We start from the raw sequence: 17,737 nt of genomic DNA, 5'->3' as shown, positions 1-17,737 counted from the left end.
GTCTCCATCAGTCCCTGATGATGGGTGTAGGTAACCCCACACAAACTCAAGGGATTCCTGCTTATAACAGAGAAGAATAAGCTATTTTAAAAAAGGGATTAACGTAACTGTCATGGTTTGATGCTGGCACAATGCCAGTGCCCCCATGAAAATACATTCCCTCCAGTGGCTGCTGTGAGAAATAGAGCAGAAATAGAGCAAAGCAGGCTCTAACTTCAGAATAAAGGAAAAAAAACTTGCAATATGTAAAAGAAACACACACAGAACTCAGAATGAAAACCTTCCAAAACATTCCTCCTCCCTCCAATTTCCACCACAGCACAAAATAAAACCTTAGATTTTCCATCCAGTCACCACGCCTCAGATAATCAACCCTCAGTTCGTCACCACCCCTCAGATAATCAACTCTCAGTTCATCAGGGAGAGAGGAGTCCCCCTTGTACCATAGGCTTCCCCAGGAAACACAGTTGAAACCTGTTGTGTTTCCATGTCACACGTGGCACCGCCTGGAGAACATTTGCCCTCATGACCTCTTCCTTCCATGTCACGTGCTCTCACCACTGCGCATAGACCAGAACTGCTTCTAGGGTTCCTCTTTTAAGGAGGCTTTGCCCAGTTCCAAAAAAGTAACAGTCTCTCACTTTCAGGACACCAGTCCCCCTCCAAAATTCATCCCCTAGGGCCAAGGGGTCTTGAGAACAAAGATCTTCTTCTTCACTGAAGACAGAGGGCACCACCCTCCTCATCCGTGGCTCTGTTCATGCCAGTGCTTCACATAACATCACTGCACTCTCTTAGCTCCAAGCGATTGCCTCCCCCTTAAAGCAGTCTCTGTGTCGCAGGGAAAAAATGGGTCTGTCCATGGCTATACAAGAAGAGAGTGCAGCCAAAAGCCATTCCATCATCTCCTCCCACCTGGGATTCTTCTCAACTTCTTCTGACATCTTTCATCTTGCACGACCTTTCACACCATACTTGCCCATTTCCTCCTATTTCATCTCTATCTCTCTTCTCCTTCAGATCCAGGAAGATCAGTATTTGTAAGGTTTCCATCATCCAGGAAAAGGGTTAAAATCTCGGACTCTCGGACTCTGCCCGCCCAAAACTCCCACAGCTGCCGGGCATCTTCTCACCGCACACCTTCTTCCCCCCCCTCCCCCCCCCCCCCCCCTCCCTTCTCCTTTGGCTGTGCTGCCGGCACAGGATATCAAATTTCAAGGTGGCACAGAGCTCACTCTTCCTCTCTCCCGGGGGGGAAGGGGTGCTGTCTAATGGCTCTCAGTGTTCCTCCATCCTTCCATCCTGCAGCGGCCCTCACCCCCCCTTCTCTGTCCAAGGCTTCGCCCTACCTCACCCAGGCCGCAAGGCTTCCCGTTCCCTCCCCTCACCCAGCCCGCAGCTGGGCAGGGGAAGTCTGACCTCTTTCACAGAAATCAAGAGAGAGTTCTCCTGGGCGTTCTCTGCTTTTAACACCCTGTGTTCTCAGAGGTGTATCCATGTCTTCAGTGGCCACAACAGGTGCCAATATTCAAATCTGAGTACTGATTGGTTTGACCACAACCTCCTAAAAAATTCACTTCCTTATCAAACCAGGACAGTAACATAAAAACCTACTGACACATCCAGATTTCGTTGAGCACTGGCTTTTTAAGACATTCCTGACAGGACCCTTTGGCTACCTGGTTTTCTTAGCCAGCTTCATGACTGCTCTCTCTCTCTCCCCTCTACCTCCATTATACCTCTGAGTACTTCTAGTCCTCAGGTTATCCTGGGATGCCTGTCAAATACCCAAGCCTTGATTTATTTTGCAGTTTTCTAAGTCCTTCCTGGAAAGTGTCTGTGTAGTCCCCAGCATTTGCTTCTCAAAGTCCTGAAAAGACCGTTGCTGATCATAAAGCCATCCACTCATGAGGGAAGGAAGAAACAAAATTGGAACAAAATTATGAAGAAAGCCAGAATTATCTGCTGTAAATGAGACCACAGTGCTCCAAGCACTCACATGTTAATAATGACTATAAATATTTCCTTAAATATAATTGCGGGCCATTTGCTAAAAGATGTCCTACTGCTCTAGCTGCAAACTTGTAATTTTTGCAAATTTTTTGTAGTTTAAATGGAACTTTCTCTGTTTAACTTATAATCTATAGGAAAGTATCACTTAGGGTGTGCTTCATCCTGTATTTGTTGTGAAATGCATTTGAAACTAAAGACTTCAGCATTTCACGGGGCACTGTGCTGGGAAGGGCAGAGTTGTTGAGGTTGAGTGTGAATTTGGCATGATGCTCCTGTAGGAGCTCAACTGACTGGTACTGCAAAACCTGCTATGTAATTTGCAGTTCCAGGAAGGAAGTGTGTACCATAAGTGTTTGTAAAATACTGTTGGAATCAGCTAACATTAAATTATTATTAAAATATGTTTGAAATTACTTTAATATTGTTTCATGAAATTCTCATTAAGATGATGTTTGTCAAAGCTAGACCAGAGAAGCAGCTTTTCTTTAAAAAACTTGATTATTCAATTCATTTCACACTCTGTAGAAGGTGAGAAGTTCTTCTCACTGTGTGCACATTGAAAGGCTTACCTTGCTGTCAAAGCTGCTTCAGAATTACCCAGGGGTGACTTTCTAGGGATACAGCCAGCAGTCTGGAGCCAGGAGACCTGGGGTATGTTCCTGACTGCTTGAACATTGACTTGCTGAGTGGTTGAGAAGAAATTGCTTACCTGTTAGGTGTCTTTTCAGTAGACAACGTCTAAGTGGCATTATGACAGTTAAGTAATCAAGAAAGGTTGACTGAGAAGAACTTGGATACTGTCAGCTGAGAATACAATATTATTAATAATTCTTTCTCTAGGCTTTCAAGAAATAGATTCTCTGGCAAGTTAAGTGTTCAAAGTAAGCATCTTGCATCTTCCTTACTTTACATCTTCAGTCAGGCTTAAATAGGATTTACTTTATATATGAGTGCTCAGTTGTTTCCACAGAACTTTCTATTCTGTTATTAGTTTTGGTGCTGGGGTTTTTTTGGGGTTTTTTTTGCTGTAGGAACAAGTAATCAGAAAAGTTCTTGAAAGCATGGCATCGCTTTCAGAACGCAAATTCAATGGCCTCCAAGGTTGTTCCAGTACAGCTGTAATAGGCACCAAGTCTCCCTTCACCGTGCCAGCAGAATTTGTTGTAGGAATGCTTCATTAGGATGTTGTTAAGCTGATGTTCACAATCAATGAAAAGGTACTCCAGTAATGCTTCCTGTTCTGCTTACATTCCTGAATAGTGTAATTTAAAAAAAGTCTCATTAAGCAGCTCTTCTTAGAAGGAGATGTTTTGACAGGGCTTATTTTAAAGCCACTGGATTTGCCATTTCCTTCTTTTAACAAATCTCTAAATTTCTTCTTCAAGCTTTTGATTGGATATGAGTGGTTAAGTCCAGTAGTTTTTTCTTCCATTCTTTTTTTCTTCCATCCTTTTCCATTTTAATGGAAATTTTTGTTTTGCTATTTTAGAATTAAAATACATTGGGTTTTGTACATTTCTGTAAATTGAAATCTAAGTATAGAATATAAAAATCCCTTTTTTAGTATTCAAAGTGTAGAATTTCCTCAGGCTCTGTACTGTGCAGTGCAGGTGTGATTCATTTGCTAGTAATTTACCTGTGGAAATGGACAGGTCTGTCAGGTGAACTGGACGGGAATCCTTCTGAATATGAAAGAAAAACTTCTTAGTTGATGATTTGTTTTATTCTGAAGGTATGAAGGGTGATGACACTGAGGGAACCAAGAAACCAAGTTTATTAGCACAGTGTTCATAAAGAAGCAGGAAAAGAAACAAACATAATCTTCATCATCTATGTTCCTGTAAAAAATATAATTTTCAGATCTTGCATCCCTAAGCATGTGTTTGTATGGAGGCAATATATGGAAAAGCATCCCTTCTTCAGCCCCAGAAGAAGCCAGTAAAGGTTCAGGTGGGGATCTGGCCACCCTCGATGGGAAGGGTCAGAACTGCTGGGACATACACAGCTGTGCTCTCATGGAGTAGGTGACAGCTTGAATTAAACATTGGTTGGGGTGACTTAGCCATCTGTCAGGTGTCCAGATTCCTGGTGATAATTAGTGTCCTGATGTATACAAAAATGACAAATGAGGGTCAGGAGAAAGAAACTCTTGTTCTCTTTCACTTTGTGAACAAAGCAGAGAGTCTCTCCCCCTCTCAGATGATTCTCTGAGTGAGACACACCAGCATTTTCCTGCACAGTGGAACTGGCAGGTTTTTATCCGTGTCTTTCTCATCTGGATGTTTCATCTTAATCTGTTCTCATTCTTTGCATAATGAGCAGGCATTCACGATGTGTTTGGAAGAAGTTATTCTTTACGAGGTGCAAATGTCTCTAATCCTCTCCATCCCTGTGTCAAACAGAAATGGCTGGCCTTACACTGGAGCTTTCTGCTAACCCAGCTAACCAAGAAATTAATGTCCTATATAAAATGTAAACTAGTATCTTGAGACAAATAATCACAGATGGAAAATAAGCTTTCTTGTTCCTACCCCTTATTTTTTTTAATAAGTAAGTGTCCTGTACTTCAAGACATTTTTGCTTTTAGTTTTTGGCTCATATAAAAAATGCTGGACAAAACCTGACTGATTTACCACCTCTCTACTTGGACCACAGACTAAAACCTTTGAACATTGACTAAAAAACGGGTTTTGAGCAGTGTAAGTATCTGTAACTCCACCGTTATATCTCTACCAGTGGCTTTTAAAAAGTCATGCAATGTCTTTGTTCTGTGCCATTGATGTTAATTGAGAATATGCTAAAGCAAAAAAATCTTGCCTCCCTCCTTCAGTTCCAGTGTCAACATTGCAGAATTACTGCAGCATCCTCCAGGCAGAGTTTAAAAAGCTTCTTGACCATAATGGGTAGGAAAAAAAGTCACTGGGTGAACCTCATTAATTCTTCAATTAATGAAGAATGGAGCCTGTGCCACCCTCCCCTGGCCCTGCTCCAAGGGATGTGGCTGTGTGGAGGCTGTGATGGAAAGGACACTCTGTGGGGCAGACCAGCCCTTGCCTTTGCTCCAGGCCACAGTGCCACACTGCTAGTAATACAGGGCTCAGCTCACCAGGTTTTAAGCTCTTCTTGGTAGTGCTAGTCCTTCATTAAAATCAGCCAGAGCAGAAAGCTCATCTCAGAGGAGGGCTCTCTGCTCCAGCAGCTCTTAGGAGCAGGCAGGGAACTCCATGAAATCAAATCAGGAATTCTTCCCTTCAACTTCCTTAAGTAACAGGACTGTTGAGCATCCAGCAAGGGATTTGTTTATCATATAAACACAATTGTTCTTTCTTTTTGATGAATGATTCAACTTTTCAGCTTTGAATGCTAAGCTATAAAGTTCCTGTAAATCCCCTTACAATGTGTGGCCAATTGCTGTACAAAGACAGATCCAGAGACTCAGGATCACCTGCTGCAGGACCATCAGCAAACACTGTTTAAATTATGTCTGTCCCTCTGCCAAGCTCTAAAGTTAAGGACACAGGTATGTGGTCTTTAATGCTGGTCATCAGAAAATACGACTGGATTATCCATGCTGGATGCTGTAATTAGAGCACTAGTCTCTAAAGCCTTATAAAGTGAAGATGCTGAAAACTATTGGTAGTAAAGAGTTGGTATCATATTTAAGAGCAGCTCTTAGGGCTTTTTTTGATCTGTGAGAACTTTCTGAAGTAGAATTCCCTTGTTTCTGTGATTATTGTGCATACTGCTATTGGCTTTGGCAGTGAAAATGTTTTCAGATATGCTTTTATTATAATCAGTTTATGGCTGTTTTAATTCTGTGAGTTTGATGCAGTTGCCTGAAGTCCATGGCCTGTAATTTCCAAACACAATTAGGGTTCATCACTGGGAATGCTAGAATTTTACCTTTCCTAAAAATCTTCTGTGGCCTTAGGTTTGTCACCAGAGTTTCCCTCCATATTTGATCTGACACATTCCTTTAATCCATGTAACCACTATCATACACTGGTATCTGGCATAAATAAGTGTTCAGACCCTGTAATGTAACCAGCTCTGCACTAAAAATTTTCTGTCCAAGAGAGCCAAGAGAGTTCAGTAGCCCTCTAGCATTTCCTAATATTTCTTTTCTATGGTCAAAACCAAGGCCACTTGCTGGCTGTCTTTCCCCTGGCTTTAAAGGATCTTGGATCAGCATGACCATGGGAATGAAGTGAGTGGAGAAAAGGACTGTGTGTATGACTAACTGCCCAGAGCTCCAAGTGAGTTCATTGACGGTTATTTGTGATGTACTATCACCAAAGGGGTATCGGGAACATACAAAGGTGATACAGATACTCTATCATCAGAAGGCATAAAAAGCACTTTCTTATTAGAAATTCACAGTTCTTATGGAAACAATGGTGGACCTAAGACCTGATTGGCCTTTAGGAATCTTCTCTCACCTATTGGTCAAGAAGGGAAAACTCCTTCTTGCAAACATCTTTGACAAACAGAGATTGCCTGCCAGGTGCAGAGATTGAGATAATAATTGTTTTAATTCTTTCTCTGAGCTTTCTCACAGCTTCCCAGAAAAATACTGGGAGAGCTATGTCTCTCTCTGTTCACAGAATATGTGATTACCACAATGTACCTTTGACTTGATTTGTGAAAAGAGGCTTTGAACCTGAGTTCTACAGACTGTACATGTGGGCCAGTTTGCCCATGGAAGTCTTAAAGGGATCCTGAAACTGGTTGAATGTAAAATTCATGAGAGATGGTGAGTGACACTCCAAGTGAGTTAGAATCCCTGACTCCTGCAGTCCAGCTGACATAAGAATGAAGCACTGTTTCAGCTGAGCTAAAAGCCCTCAGTTTCAAACCTGTTCCATTGCATCTGTTGGTTCCCAGTTTCATGCAGGAGCTGTTGGCATGTATGACTCCATAAACCTTGACTAATTCATAACTAATACTTAGCAGGGCAATAAAAAATTGTTTGCAGGAGTTTCCAGGCAGCACCAATACACATGCATTTCTCTTGAAATATGGATGTGTCCCTGGAAGGAGTGACACCCTTTTTAGTACTGGGGACATGTCCTGCACAAAGAGTGATACTCGTTTTTGGTTGTTACAAAATACACCTCCGTTTGTAAACAGACTGACAGCTCCATATCTGGGTTGTCTCCACAGTGTATAGCTTTAAATCTGCCTGGAAATGTGTCATTCCTGAGCTGACCCACATTGCTGGGATGCCAGCTTTGAGGGATTTTTCTATTCAGCAGGCTGCTTTGGCTCTCAATGGCATTAAGAGGTTAGGGATGATATAGCAGCTACATTGCTGGAGGGGAAAATTAGTTTTTCTGAGTGTTGCTCTTTGTGATAAGGTGTGCTCTACTTGCTCATTGCTAGAAAGGTTGTGGGCATCTACACATCTCTTGCACATTGCCAGAGCTTGGCAAAATGCAGTTGCAGAGGAGTTTAAATTGTTCTCTTCCTTTGTTCTCATGCTCTAAGCATAGGTAATAAAAATATACCAGGTTTCTTTGTTGTAGGCCAGGATCATGTCTTTCACTGATCATTTTCTTTTTATATACAAGAATTATTAATAAGTGCTTTCCTGCTATTTCAGTTTGACAACCTCACCCTAATCTTAAGAAAATTGTTTTCAATCTTGAGTTGACTTCCCCATAAAGTATTCCTCTTACTTGTGGGTCCAGAGACTTTGGAAAGTGTGCAGAGCATTGAGGATATGAATTTTTATGTGAATTACTTACTCTGATTTCAAGGTATCACTAAGCTTTGCCAGTGAAAATGCAAACAAAACCGTGTCTCCAGAGAATGGGAAATAGACATTGCTGCACATTGTAATCAGCCTCTCTTGAAGATTCATTTAATATCTTGTGTATTTTTTTATGAAATGCATTATTCATGTTACAAGAATCATGTTACAAGATTCACAGGGAGAAGCAGCTGAATTGTAATTTCTAGGAAGATTCTATGTCCAAGAGATGTCATTTTCATTATTTAAATCAATGCAGCAGGTCTTGCCTGCATGGGAGAGGCACGAAGTGAAGGGAAGGGCCTGTAGGATGGGGCACTGAGCCAGGCAGGAACTGCCTCTGAAGGGAAATAAAAGTAGTCATCCAGTAACTAAAGCCCTTTTGGGTCAGTATGCAGTCATTTGAAACATCATTACACTTTGTAGGATTTTTTTGCCCTGTGCTAGAAGCACTTAAGAAAGCAGTAATCAACCAACACTTACACCATGGAAGTTTCCTCTCTTGTAAAAATACTGCTTGTGAGCTGCTTTCCCCACTGCTGTTTTCCAGAGTGCTTTCTCAGTTCTCCATGGAGTTCATCTGCCTGGGCTGTCATCCCAGGGCCAACAGGAAAAGTCACACATGTTTATATTGCAATTCTCTCTTACTTACCTAACCCTAAGTAAACCAGTCTACTTAATTAACACAGGCTCAGCCTCTGCTGTATTTAAGACCTCACTCCACCAGTGGTCCCACTGAGATCAGTCGGGCTGTTCAAATATAACAAAACACAAATACTACCAGTAGACTTTAAGCTCAACGTAATAAAATTACAGTGATACAGACTGCACATGCTTAAGCAACACTAGGTGCTTTGCATCTCTTAGAGCACTGCTGATGGCAAACTTATTTCTAAAAGGAATTTAATTAATGCATACAACCATTTAATTATGTTAATGAAACAAAAAATAGCATGTTACAGCTGAATTATAAATGCTTAATGAAAAGCATGATTCTCCTTATTTTGACTGCCCTGCTCCATCCCCATGCAGCCACCTGATGGGAATGTGTCTCCTTTTGCCTTCCTCTCACCCTCCTCTTCCCACAGCGGGTTGGAACCTTTCTAGATCCCACCTCAGTGACCCCTTGGCATATGCATCCCTCCACTGGTGTGGATGGCCACCTGGCCTGCCTGGGCAGTGGCCTGGTGCCACTGAGACGTACCCAGAACTGCAGGGAGCCGAGAGGGACCCTGAAGTGTGCGGGCTGCATTTTGACACTCTGAAGCTTCCCAGTGGTGGGCTGCTGGCATTAATGTCTTTCTCCTTTTCCCTTTGTTTGTTTGCCCAAGTTTGTCCACTACCTCCAATGGTGAGTCATGGAGATTACATCTGCCACCCACGGCCTTGCGAGCGCTACAACCACGGAACGGTGGTGGAATTCTACTGCGACCCTGGTTACACCCTCACCAATGACTACAAGTACATCACCTGCCAGTATGGAGAGTGGTTCCCCTCCTACCAAGTGTACTGTGTCAAAACAGGTAAAGGACTGTCCTATCCTAACAGTCCTGTCTTCTTCCAGCTCCTCATTTCAGAGCATATTTGTAGGTTGGCAATGCCTGGTGAACTTCATCTGTTTCATGGTTAAGTGATGAGCCCTGATTTTAAGATGCTGGTATTTTTGAACTTCTTTTCAAGATTTTTCGAAAAGGGTAAATATAATGCATTCCCAGGATTCTGAATGGTTCTAAACCATTTTGATCATTACCTCTTCGAATGTATTTTTTAACATCTGGATATTTTATATGTATGCAAGCTAAGGTCATGATTGCATGTATAAAAGACCAGTCAAGAAGAAAAAGCAACATCCAGCCTCTGTGACAGCTTTATGTTAAGACTGCTTTTGGTTTATGGCAAAGGGTTTATATGTGTTTTTACAAGTTGCATATAAAAAATGTGCACTTCTGAGTAGTGTTGAATATAAAATAACAATGGGAATATACAAGCACTACTCTTGTATTGTCTTTCTGTTACAGAACAAACCTGGCCAAATACACAGGAGACCCTCCTGACTACATGGAAAATAGTGGCATTTACTGCTACCAGTGTTTTATTAATACTGCTACTGGTTATTTTAGCCAGGATGTTCCAGACCAAATTTAAGACACATTTCCTTCCACGGTTTGTACCAGTTTCTTTCTTATTTTGAAGGCTGAGGGCCTTGATTCAGTTTTCACACTCAGCACTCCTTCCTGGAGAAATGGAGCAGCTTATGAACCTTGCAGATACTTTGTTCTGCTCTGAGAAGAAGTCCCTGAACCACTAGTGTGGAAGGGCACCCTGAACCACTAGTGTGGAAGGGCACCCCCAAAAACCTGCAGTAGTCCTTCATGCAGCTAAGATAAAAGGCAAAGTTTGCCAGATTCACTCTGGGAGTAATTACTGCTCTCTATTGAGAGCTGCTGGTTCTGCCTGTAAAAATAGCAATATTTTTAAGTACTCGTTTTCAGGTGCTGGGGAAATTAATTTTTTAACTACTGTAGACTTAGTAATATAAGTTTTAAGAAAGAATTTCTTTTTTCTCTATGGAGAAATTTATATTAAAGGTTTGCTTTACCTTCATTAGTGTTATTTTCATCACGATTCATAAACATCTCCTGCGTCTTCCTTTATTTCCATAAAATATCATGGAGCTGGGAGCATTTGTCATTGATTGACATAGAGTTCTCCATGAGGAAGGCCTATAGCCTGAACTTGTCTAGCTTACTAAAATGGTTTTTAGTCCTCTCCTTTTCAGATGCTTTCATGTGTTTAAGGTACCTAGGACCTCCTGCCTGGACTATACTGTGTTTAATAGGCTACTAAGCAGAAACTTTAGGGTTTAATGGACCTTCCCAATCAATAGAAATGTTTTGCTTAAAAAAGAAATCAGATTAATACTGGTTAAGGAAGCCTCCATCCTTTGAAACAAAGACCTAAAGGATGCAACAAGTCTTGCCACCAAACTCTTGTCATCCAGCAGTGGTGATCAGTAATCTCAGCACCCATTTCCTTGGGCTGTAAACACTTTTGTGCTCTAGCATACCTTTTTCCAGGGGTTCAGACACTTTTGCCTGGTGAACTACATCTGTGATCTTATATCCATGACACCTACTGTGCACAGCACAGCAAATGGGGCTCCTTATCTCTTCCACATACCTGTTTGCCTTCCCTTCTTGGAGCTGTTCTTCCCATTACCAGTTTCATTTTTTCCGATTGTAACAGCTTCCACATGTCAAACCAAGCATTTCTGTGAATGTTAATGAACCTGTAGCTTCATTTGGCATGACTAGAAAGTACTGTGTTTACTGGAGTTCAGCAGTTGCTCCGAGGTGCTGCTAACATGCTCCTGCTCTCTGCGATAACCTTTCTGTGTTTGACATAGAGGCAACCAGGAAGGCTCCATGGGTGATCCCAACTTTGTAGTGGTGGATGGTGTTCCTGTCATGCTGCCTTCCTACGATGAAGCTGTCAGCAGCAGCTTGAATGCCCTGGCACCTGGATACTCAGCCGCCACAGACCAGGGGCATATTTTGCAGACAGAAGATCAGAATCCCCCTGCTTACCCCGGTCCCAGGATTCCAGACACGCAGCCCAGTGAATTTGAGACCTGTGACAATAGGTCGGATTCCTCTGAACTGCTCCAAAGTTTGTACCCATCCCTAACATTCCAAGTGGCAGCACATCCTGGCTCAGATCGAACTGACATATCCCACAGCACTGACGGGGATGCTGTATCCACAAGTCCCCAGATCAATATCACAGATGGTGAGTCTTGCATAGGTGCATGGACAGGGGACATCATTTGTTTGTACTGGCAGCTGACTCACTGACTCACTCCTACTTTCTCCATGGTTTTGTCTACACCTTAATTTGAAACTTTTTTTTAAATCATAAAACTCCATGGTTATAGAATTTCGTGTCTGTGATATGTCCTTGCTAGCTTGGTGCATGTGATTTGAATGCCAGGCCAGAAGGCTCCTATCCAGACCCCAGTCTCATCAACAAGGAGGTGAGCAAACACCTGTCAGCAGGAAAGCCAACCATCATCTTGCCTGTGCTGGTCTGTTCATCTGCTCCTCAACTCGTATGTTCACAGCTCCCTCACATACCCTGGCTTTCACAGCAAATAACAGGATTTTCTCCTTGAAAGAGGAAATAAATAATATTTTCATACTGGGCCAAAATTAGCAGCCTTTATTAACAAACTCATCATGTCTGTTCATCCAGTAAAATGTTCCTTCCATCTGAGGCATGTGAGCCTTAAGCCATGGACATGGAAGTCAGGGCATAAGGAGAAAGTGCCACAGGTCCATGTGCCAGGAGGGAGCTTGCCATGTGTTATTGCCCACCTTTAAATCAAACATGAGCATGTACTGACATGATTTCATGGAGTTCTGGTTGGTGCTGCTCAGCATGTTAAGGAAACTGGATGGCTTTCCTTGGAGACATTTTGAGGGAGAGGCTCATATCCCACTCTCCATTGTCACTGAGCTGAAGCCCACTGTCCTAAATTCAGTGTGGGTGAAGGTCTGGGTGGAGGAAGTCTTCTGCTTCAGAGGGGTTTGGATAGTTTTAGTGGTATCACAAGAGGAACAGGAGACCCAGGAGGAGAGGAAGAAATTACAGGGCTGCCAGTTAAAGTCCCTTCCACCTCCGAATGCTGTTTCAATGATTAATATAGTATCAAGGATGTTTGCATTTAGGTTTTTGTGGTCCTAACTTATTGGAGAAAATCTGTGTTGTTTTAGTTATCTAATTTTCATAGAGGTGTTAGGGTCCGAGTGGGTCTAGAATTGGCAATATCCCATGTCTCGTTCAGATATTTGCAATGTCCATTTCTGGTTTTGTAGAATTGGTAACAATTACACTCTGCAAAAGCAAAAAGGGAAATTGCAATCAGCAATCAATGCCATTTCTTTGTTTCTCCTAGAGATTCCTTTGATGGAAGAAGACCCTTAGCCTGCACTGAGTCGTGTCCTCATCACATTGTACTGTTGGGTGACATGAATCATGAGGATTCAGAGATAGAAAAGACTCTCCGTGGATTTGGGGAAGCTTATCAATCTTCCATGCGGTGATGTCACCAGGTTGGGTGTATGTCTTAATCCACAGTGGGGATAACAGCGTCAGCATTCGAAACAGCTGCAGTTTTTTGAATGAATCCTGGGGATTTGATAAGAGCAGATGTAGAAAAAGAACTGTGGCTTTTTAGAAGTGAAATGTATATCTACATCACGGAAAGTCATACGGCTCTATGCTATTGGAAATTGATACTATTAGAAATGCTATTGGATTTTGATACTAACCGCCTCTCAAACGCATGTTACAATATGTAAATTTGCTTATAAAGACTACTTTAAATGATCTATGGAACTCTAATTTATGAAGAATCCTTTCAAGTTTAAAAAATATCAGTACTGAAACACACACAAAAAAAGAGGAAAGATCCTCTTTGGCTTTCCTGTGATAACCAGGAAGTTTTTGATTTAGTTGTCAGTGATTTTGCTTCAGACCATGTCTGCAGAAAATATAATAGAAATTATGGGATTCATATATACTTTGATGTACAATAGCAAATATATATAAATATATATATATATATATATATATATTTAAAAACTCTTAAAGAGAAAGAAAAGGAAAGACTCCCAGGTCACATAATGATCTGGAGATTTTTTTTTTAAAGGTAAGGCAGAATTTATATCATAGACAGTATTCAAAGTGAAGTATCAATATTTGTATTTATGCAAGTCTTCAAGACTTCTGTGACTACATTGCATTTGATAAATCCTGCTGTAATATGAGAGATCTAGAAGATGTTAAAATTATGAAATACATGCTTAAGAAATGTCGAACTGCCCTGCTTCAACATTTCTTAAGTTCTTAAATATATATATAAAAAAGTAATCTACAGTCATAGCCCAGGGCACTGCCTTGTCCCTGCACATTGTGGTAATATTCTGAGCCATTATTGAAGAATACTTTAAAAAAAAAAATAAAGCTGAGTTGCAGTTCGACTTATCTGACTATTGTGTAGTTGGCCTTTTTTTTTCCTTCCTCACTTCTTTCACTAGCTCCTACCTGAAGGTAGGAGGTAGCAGAATACCTGTCCTGTGGCATTTTCAGCTTTACATCCGTTATCCAGCTGGAAATGGAGAGAGTGGTTTTGGTTAAGCAGAGGACACAGAATGGGTGCAGCAGGGGCACAGCTTCTGCAGATGCAATGTGGATTTCATCGGGGTTTTTTTTTTTTTCATCTGCTCTTCAGGCTGTGCCAGAGCATTTTGCTAAAGCCTGTATGAGGGGTTCACTCCATGGTGTTACAGGCTATTTGTACTTCGTCAGGAAAACTCCTGGCTGTTTCATGTACTTACTGAAATCCAAGCTGATTTTCTTGTCTTATTTTTGGTATTGTGCAGATGAAACACCTGAAACTGGCAGTGTTTGAAGGAATAACTCACTGCATGTTAATAACAGAGATTGCCATCATGTGGGCTAATCCAAACCAAAGGAGAAAATTCGACTGAATCCTGATTTTATGTACAAAGTAAATTAATAATACCTCTATTGCCATAAATAGAGGATCACTACAAGCTGCTCTGTTGTTTTTTCATGATTGTTTAATGATTTATTTGTATTGTAGTAGCATTTAGTGGCCCCACTCATGATCCAGGCTAGTGGAATAATAGATGTGCTGCAACCATTCAAGAAAAGTGTTTATTAGCATCTTGTAAGCAACTGTACATGACAGCAAGAAGCAAAACCAGACCAAAAGCTGTGGTGAGCAGAAGTAATTCTGTCAATTTTCCTACAGTAAGATTGATGAAAACACAGTGATTGGTACTGAAAAATGAGACATATTCCATTTTATCTTCCATCTTTGCTTACACAATATTTCCATTTTTCTTCTCCTGAATTGTCTCAGTTGCAGCTGCATGCTCAGGTTTATCCCACAGATGTATCTATCAGTGTTTGTACTTCCTTGGCTACTCCTTCCTTTTATGATATCAAACTTTCCAGAGGTGTTTGCACGACCAGCTGATGCTCAGAATTACCACTCCAGCAAACAAGACCAGAGTGCTGTAAAACCAACCCTGAACTGAAGCACGCCCCAAGCCTCCAGTCAGTTATGTGATTTCAGTTTCATAATGCCATTGAAAAGTATTGGATTTACTTTAAATGCCTTATAAAATATTATGAAATTCATCTTTGCTGGTCTTTTAGCAGCTTGTGAAATTTCATCCCTTATTAAATTTTTTTTGCTTCCATTTATTAATTTCTATGAAAGCTTCTTGATTAATATTTGGAGCTCTGAGGCTTTACAGATTCACACTGCAGTGTGTACTGTATTGCAGTCATTTTATTAAAGGAGCCAGACAGGGTAACTGAAGAAATGTAAATTTATGACATATTAGAACATTTTTATTTTAAGAAGTGCAGATCTGCAAATACACCAGAAAACATGAATGTATTAATTTTGCTTGATAGCCTTTTGATAGGACTGTGCCAAATACAATTTTTAAAGGGAAGAGAGTTTTACCATTTTTTGCTTATGTTGGATAAAACTTCCTGAAAGGCTGTTTTTGGGGGAAATTATTTATGTAGTTGAGTTTGGGGGTTTTGCATGCTTGAATATCTGGGGGGAAAAAGAGGATTTTTTTTCTCATGCTATTTTTTTTCCACATAGGGCTTGAATTCTCATGAGAGGACTTCCTGCCTTTGGATCCACACCTGTGTTCCCACCCACAAGGTGACACCCTGGGCTGGGGGCTGCCCCCACATGCCCCCAGCTTGCCCAGCAACCTGGACAACCTGGAGAACTCCACAGCTCCCTGACCTAAGACCTCAGGATGTTTTCAGGGCCTCAAGAGACAAGAGGGCTGCTATGACCATGGCAGGATGTTCACTGTGTAAATGAGACCAGATGGGAGGATGAGCACATCTTATGCAGATCATAAGCTGTTTTCCCTTGAGCTAACTGGATGAGAATTAAAACAGATCCAGCAAAACCCTTGTTGGTGAGGGGTTAGTGAAGATGAACAACTCATGTGCCTTCAGCAGAGAGAAAATGAGTGTGTACTGAGAACTCCAGGAAACAAGAACTGGCTTCACCTTGCCAATATTTCTAAAAATGAGAAAAGAGGAGCAGGAGTGAGCAATGTGTCAGCCTTGAACACTGACTTACAAACAGGGGCTTTACCTGCAGAGTGCTGGGTGAAGGGTGGGGATCTAAGGTCTGACAGGAGCCCTGCAGGTAGTGAATCACAACCTGAGCATGAGTCAACAGAACCTAGCTGTTGTGAAAATGTCAAATGTCAACACAGTGTTTGCACAGAACTGTAACTTATAAAATGCATGAAGCAATCATTCAGCTGCACTCAGCACCACTAAGGCCTCAGATAGAGCGGTGTGTCAAATGTTGAGCAATTTTTTTCCTCTTCAAGGTAAACATGGTGCAGCTGGACAGCAGCCAAGCAGAGAGAATCAAGCAGAGAGAATTGGAAGAACCTGTCCTGTCCTCACAGATTATGTAGCATTCAGTCTGAACAACAGAAGACCAAAGAGAACACAGAAATTCAGTTTTCTGTAAGAAGCATACTTTGCAGAGAACATGGAATTTATCTGTATAAGTGGACAAGAATAATAGACTTAATCAAGGCTTGAGAGAATTAGGTTAGATATTAGGAAAAGCATTCTAGTCACAGGAATGGTTACTAGGAGAGAGAGATGGTCTGAAGAAGCTGTTAAAACCTCTGAGAGATTTTTAAGACTGTTTTAAATAAATAGAGGCCATGAAAACATTGAGGGAGATGCACAATGTGAGTTTTGGGGCCCCTTCTCATTCTGTCTGTGCATGATTCCCAGCTTGTGAGAATTAAACTTGGCTGATGCCCAGTTTTGCCCATAGACTTAATTCCAAACTGATGGTACTGGGCACACTAGTTAGTGCTTCTTGTTAGTGCTCATCAAAACCACAGCTAGAAATACTCTCTGTCCCACCAACAGAAACTTTCATGTAGTGTGGGCTGAGCTCCAATAAAATTCTGTGAATTAAACCTTGTTGCATGGAAATGACATTGATTTCAGAATTTTGTTATGTGACTGTCCTGGTTTAGGGCAAATTTGGGAGAAAACCTCCAAAAGGGGCCCCCCAGAAAGCCAACCCACACAGCCCCTTCCCCCAACTGGTTCGGGAAGAATTTCCTCGGAGAGAAGTGGAAAGAACCTGTTTATTTAACAGGCAAGGCACTCCCCAGCACACAAAATTAACAATACCGGATGACAAAACTAATTTACAGCTCTGAAGAGATGACAAATTCAGAAAGTCTCTCCGGTGGGTGGTTGCTCTGTTATCAGTCCCTCCGGCACTGGGTAAGGCTGCTGTCCACAGTAGGCCCCGACAGGCTACAAAGTGCAAGCTCTCGGTGTCTCCCCGAGTCCTGGTCTGGAGCAGGTTCAAATGGTTCCAAGAAAAAGAGAAAGAAAAACAGTCCAGGGAAAACTCAAACTGCCTCAGATAGCTAAACTAACTAATAAAAAAGCAAAAGGAGAGCTGTGTTCTGCCCTGTCCATGCCCAGACAACAACAGTGGAGTTCTGTGTTCCAGCAGACTGTAGGGAAGAGTGCAGCTGATAACGAAACTCTGTGCTTCTTTTTCTCCCTGCCTCATAAACAGAACAGACAATTGGGGATACAAGCATCATAATGTCACCCTAGGACAGTGACAAATCTAAACTTGGGATTTTCTGGTCTTCATATCTATCTTAGGCAGCTAAATGAATGCAGCCCTACTAATACTCCCTGTGCATTAGGTGAAGTAAAGCCTCTCTTGGCAATTATCTGAAGACACCTATTGAGCTCAATGAGAAATAGCAGGTCAGGCAACTGGACCACAGAGCCTATTCTCAAGCTTATGCAAAACTTGCTTCTCATGCCCAAAAGCTGTTT

General features: G+C 41.6%; 1 protein-coding gene across 3 annotated transcripts in view; it reads left to right on the top strand.

Annotated features, from left to right (window-relative positions):
• SUSD4 (sushi domain containing 4) overlaps positions 1-16,845 on the top strand; it is a 79,013-nt gene extending 62,168 nt beyond the window's left edge. For all 3 annotated transcript variants that reach the window (XM_038131945.1, XM_038131947.1, XM_038131946.1), the window contains 4 exons: positions 9,097-9,288; positions 9,784-9,928; positions 11,172-11,554; positions 12,720-16,845. In XM_038131945.1, coding sequence (XP_037987873.1) covers positions 9,097-9,288; positions 9,784-9,928; positions 11,172-11,554; positions 12,720-12,748 — 749 coding nt within the window. In that variant the 3' untranslated portion in view covers positions 12,749-16,845. The remainder of the gene's footprint in view (positions 1-9,096; positions 9,289-9,783; positions 9,929-11,171; positions 11,555-12,719) is intronic.
• The last annotated feature ends 892 nt before the right edge of the window (positions 16,846-17,737 follow it).

The sequence above is a fragment of the Motacilla alba genome, chromosome 3, assembly GCF_015832195.1.
Source record: "Motacilla alba alba isolate MOTALB_02 chromosome 3, Motacilla_alba_V1.0_pri, whole genome shotgun sequence".
NCBI classification, from domain to species: Eukaryota; Metazoa; Chordata; class Aves; order Passeriformes; family Motacillidae; genus Motacilla; species Motacilla alba.
Note: the sequence above shows the minus strand (reverse complement) of the source record. Positions and strands in the feature narration are given on the sequence as shown.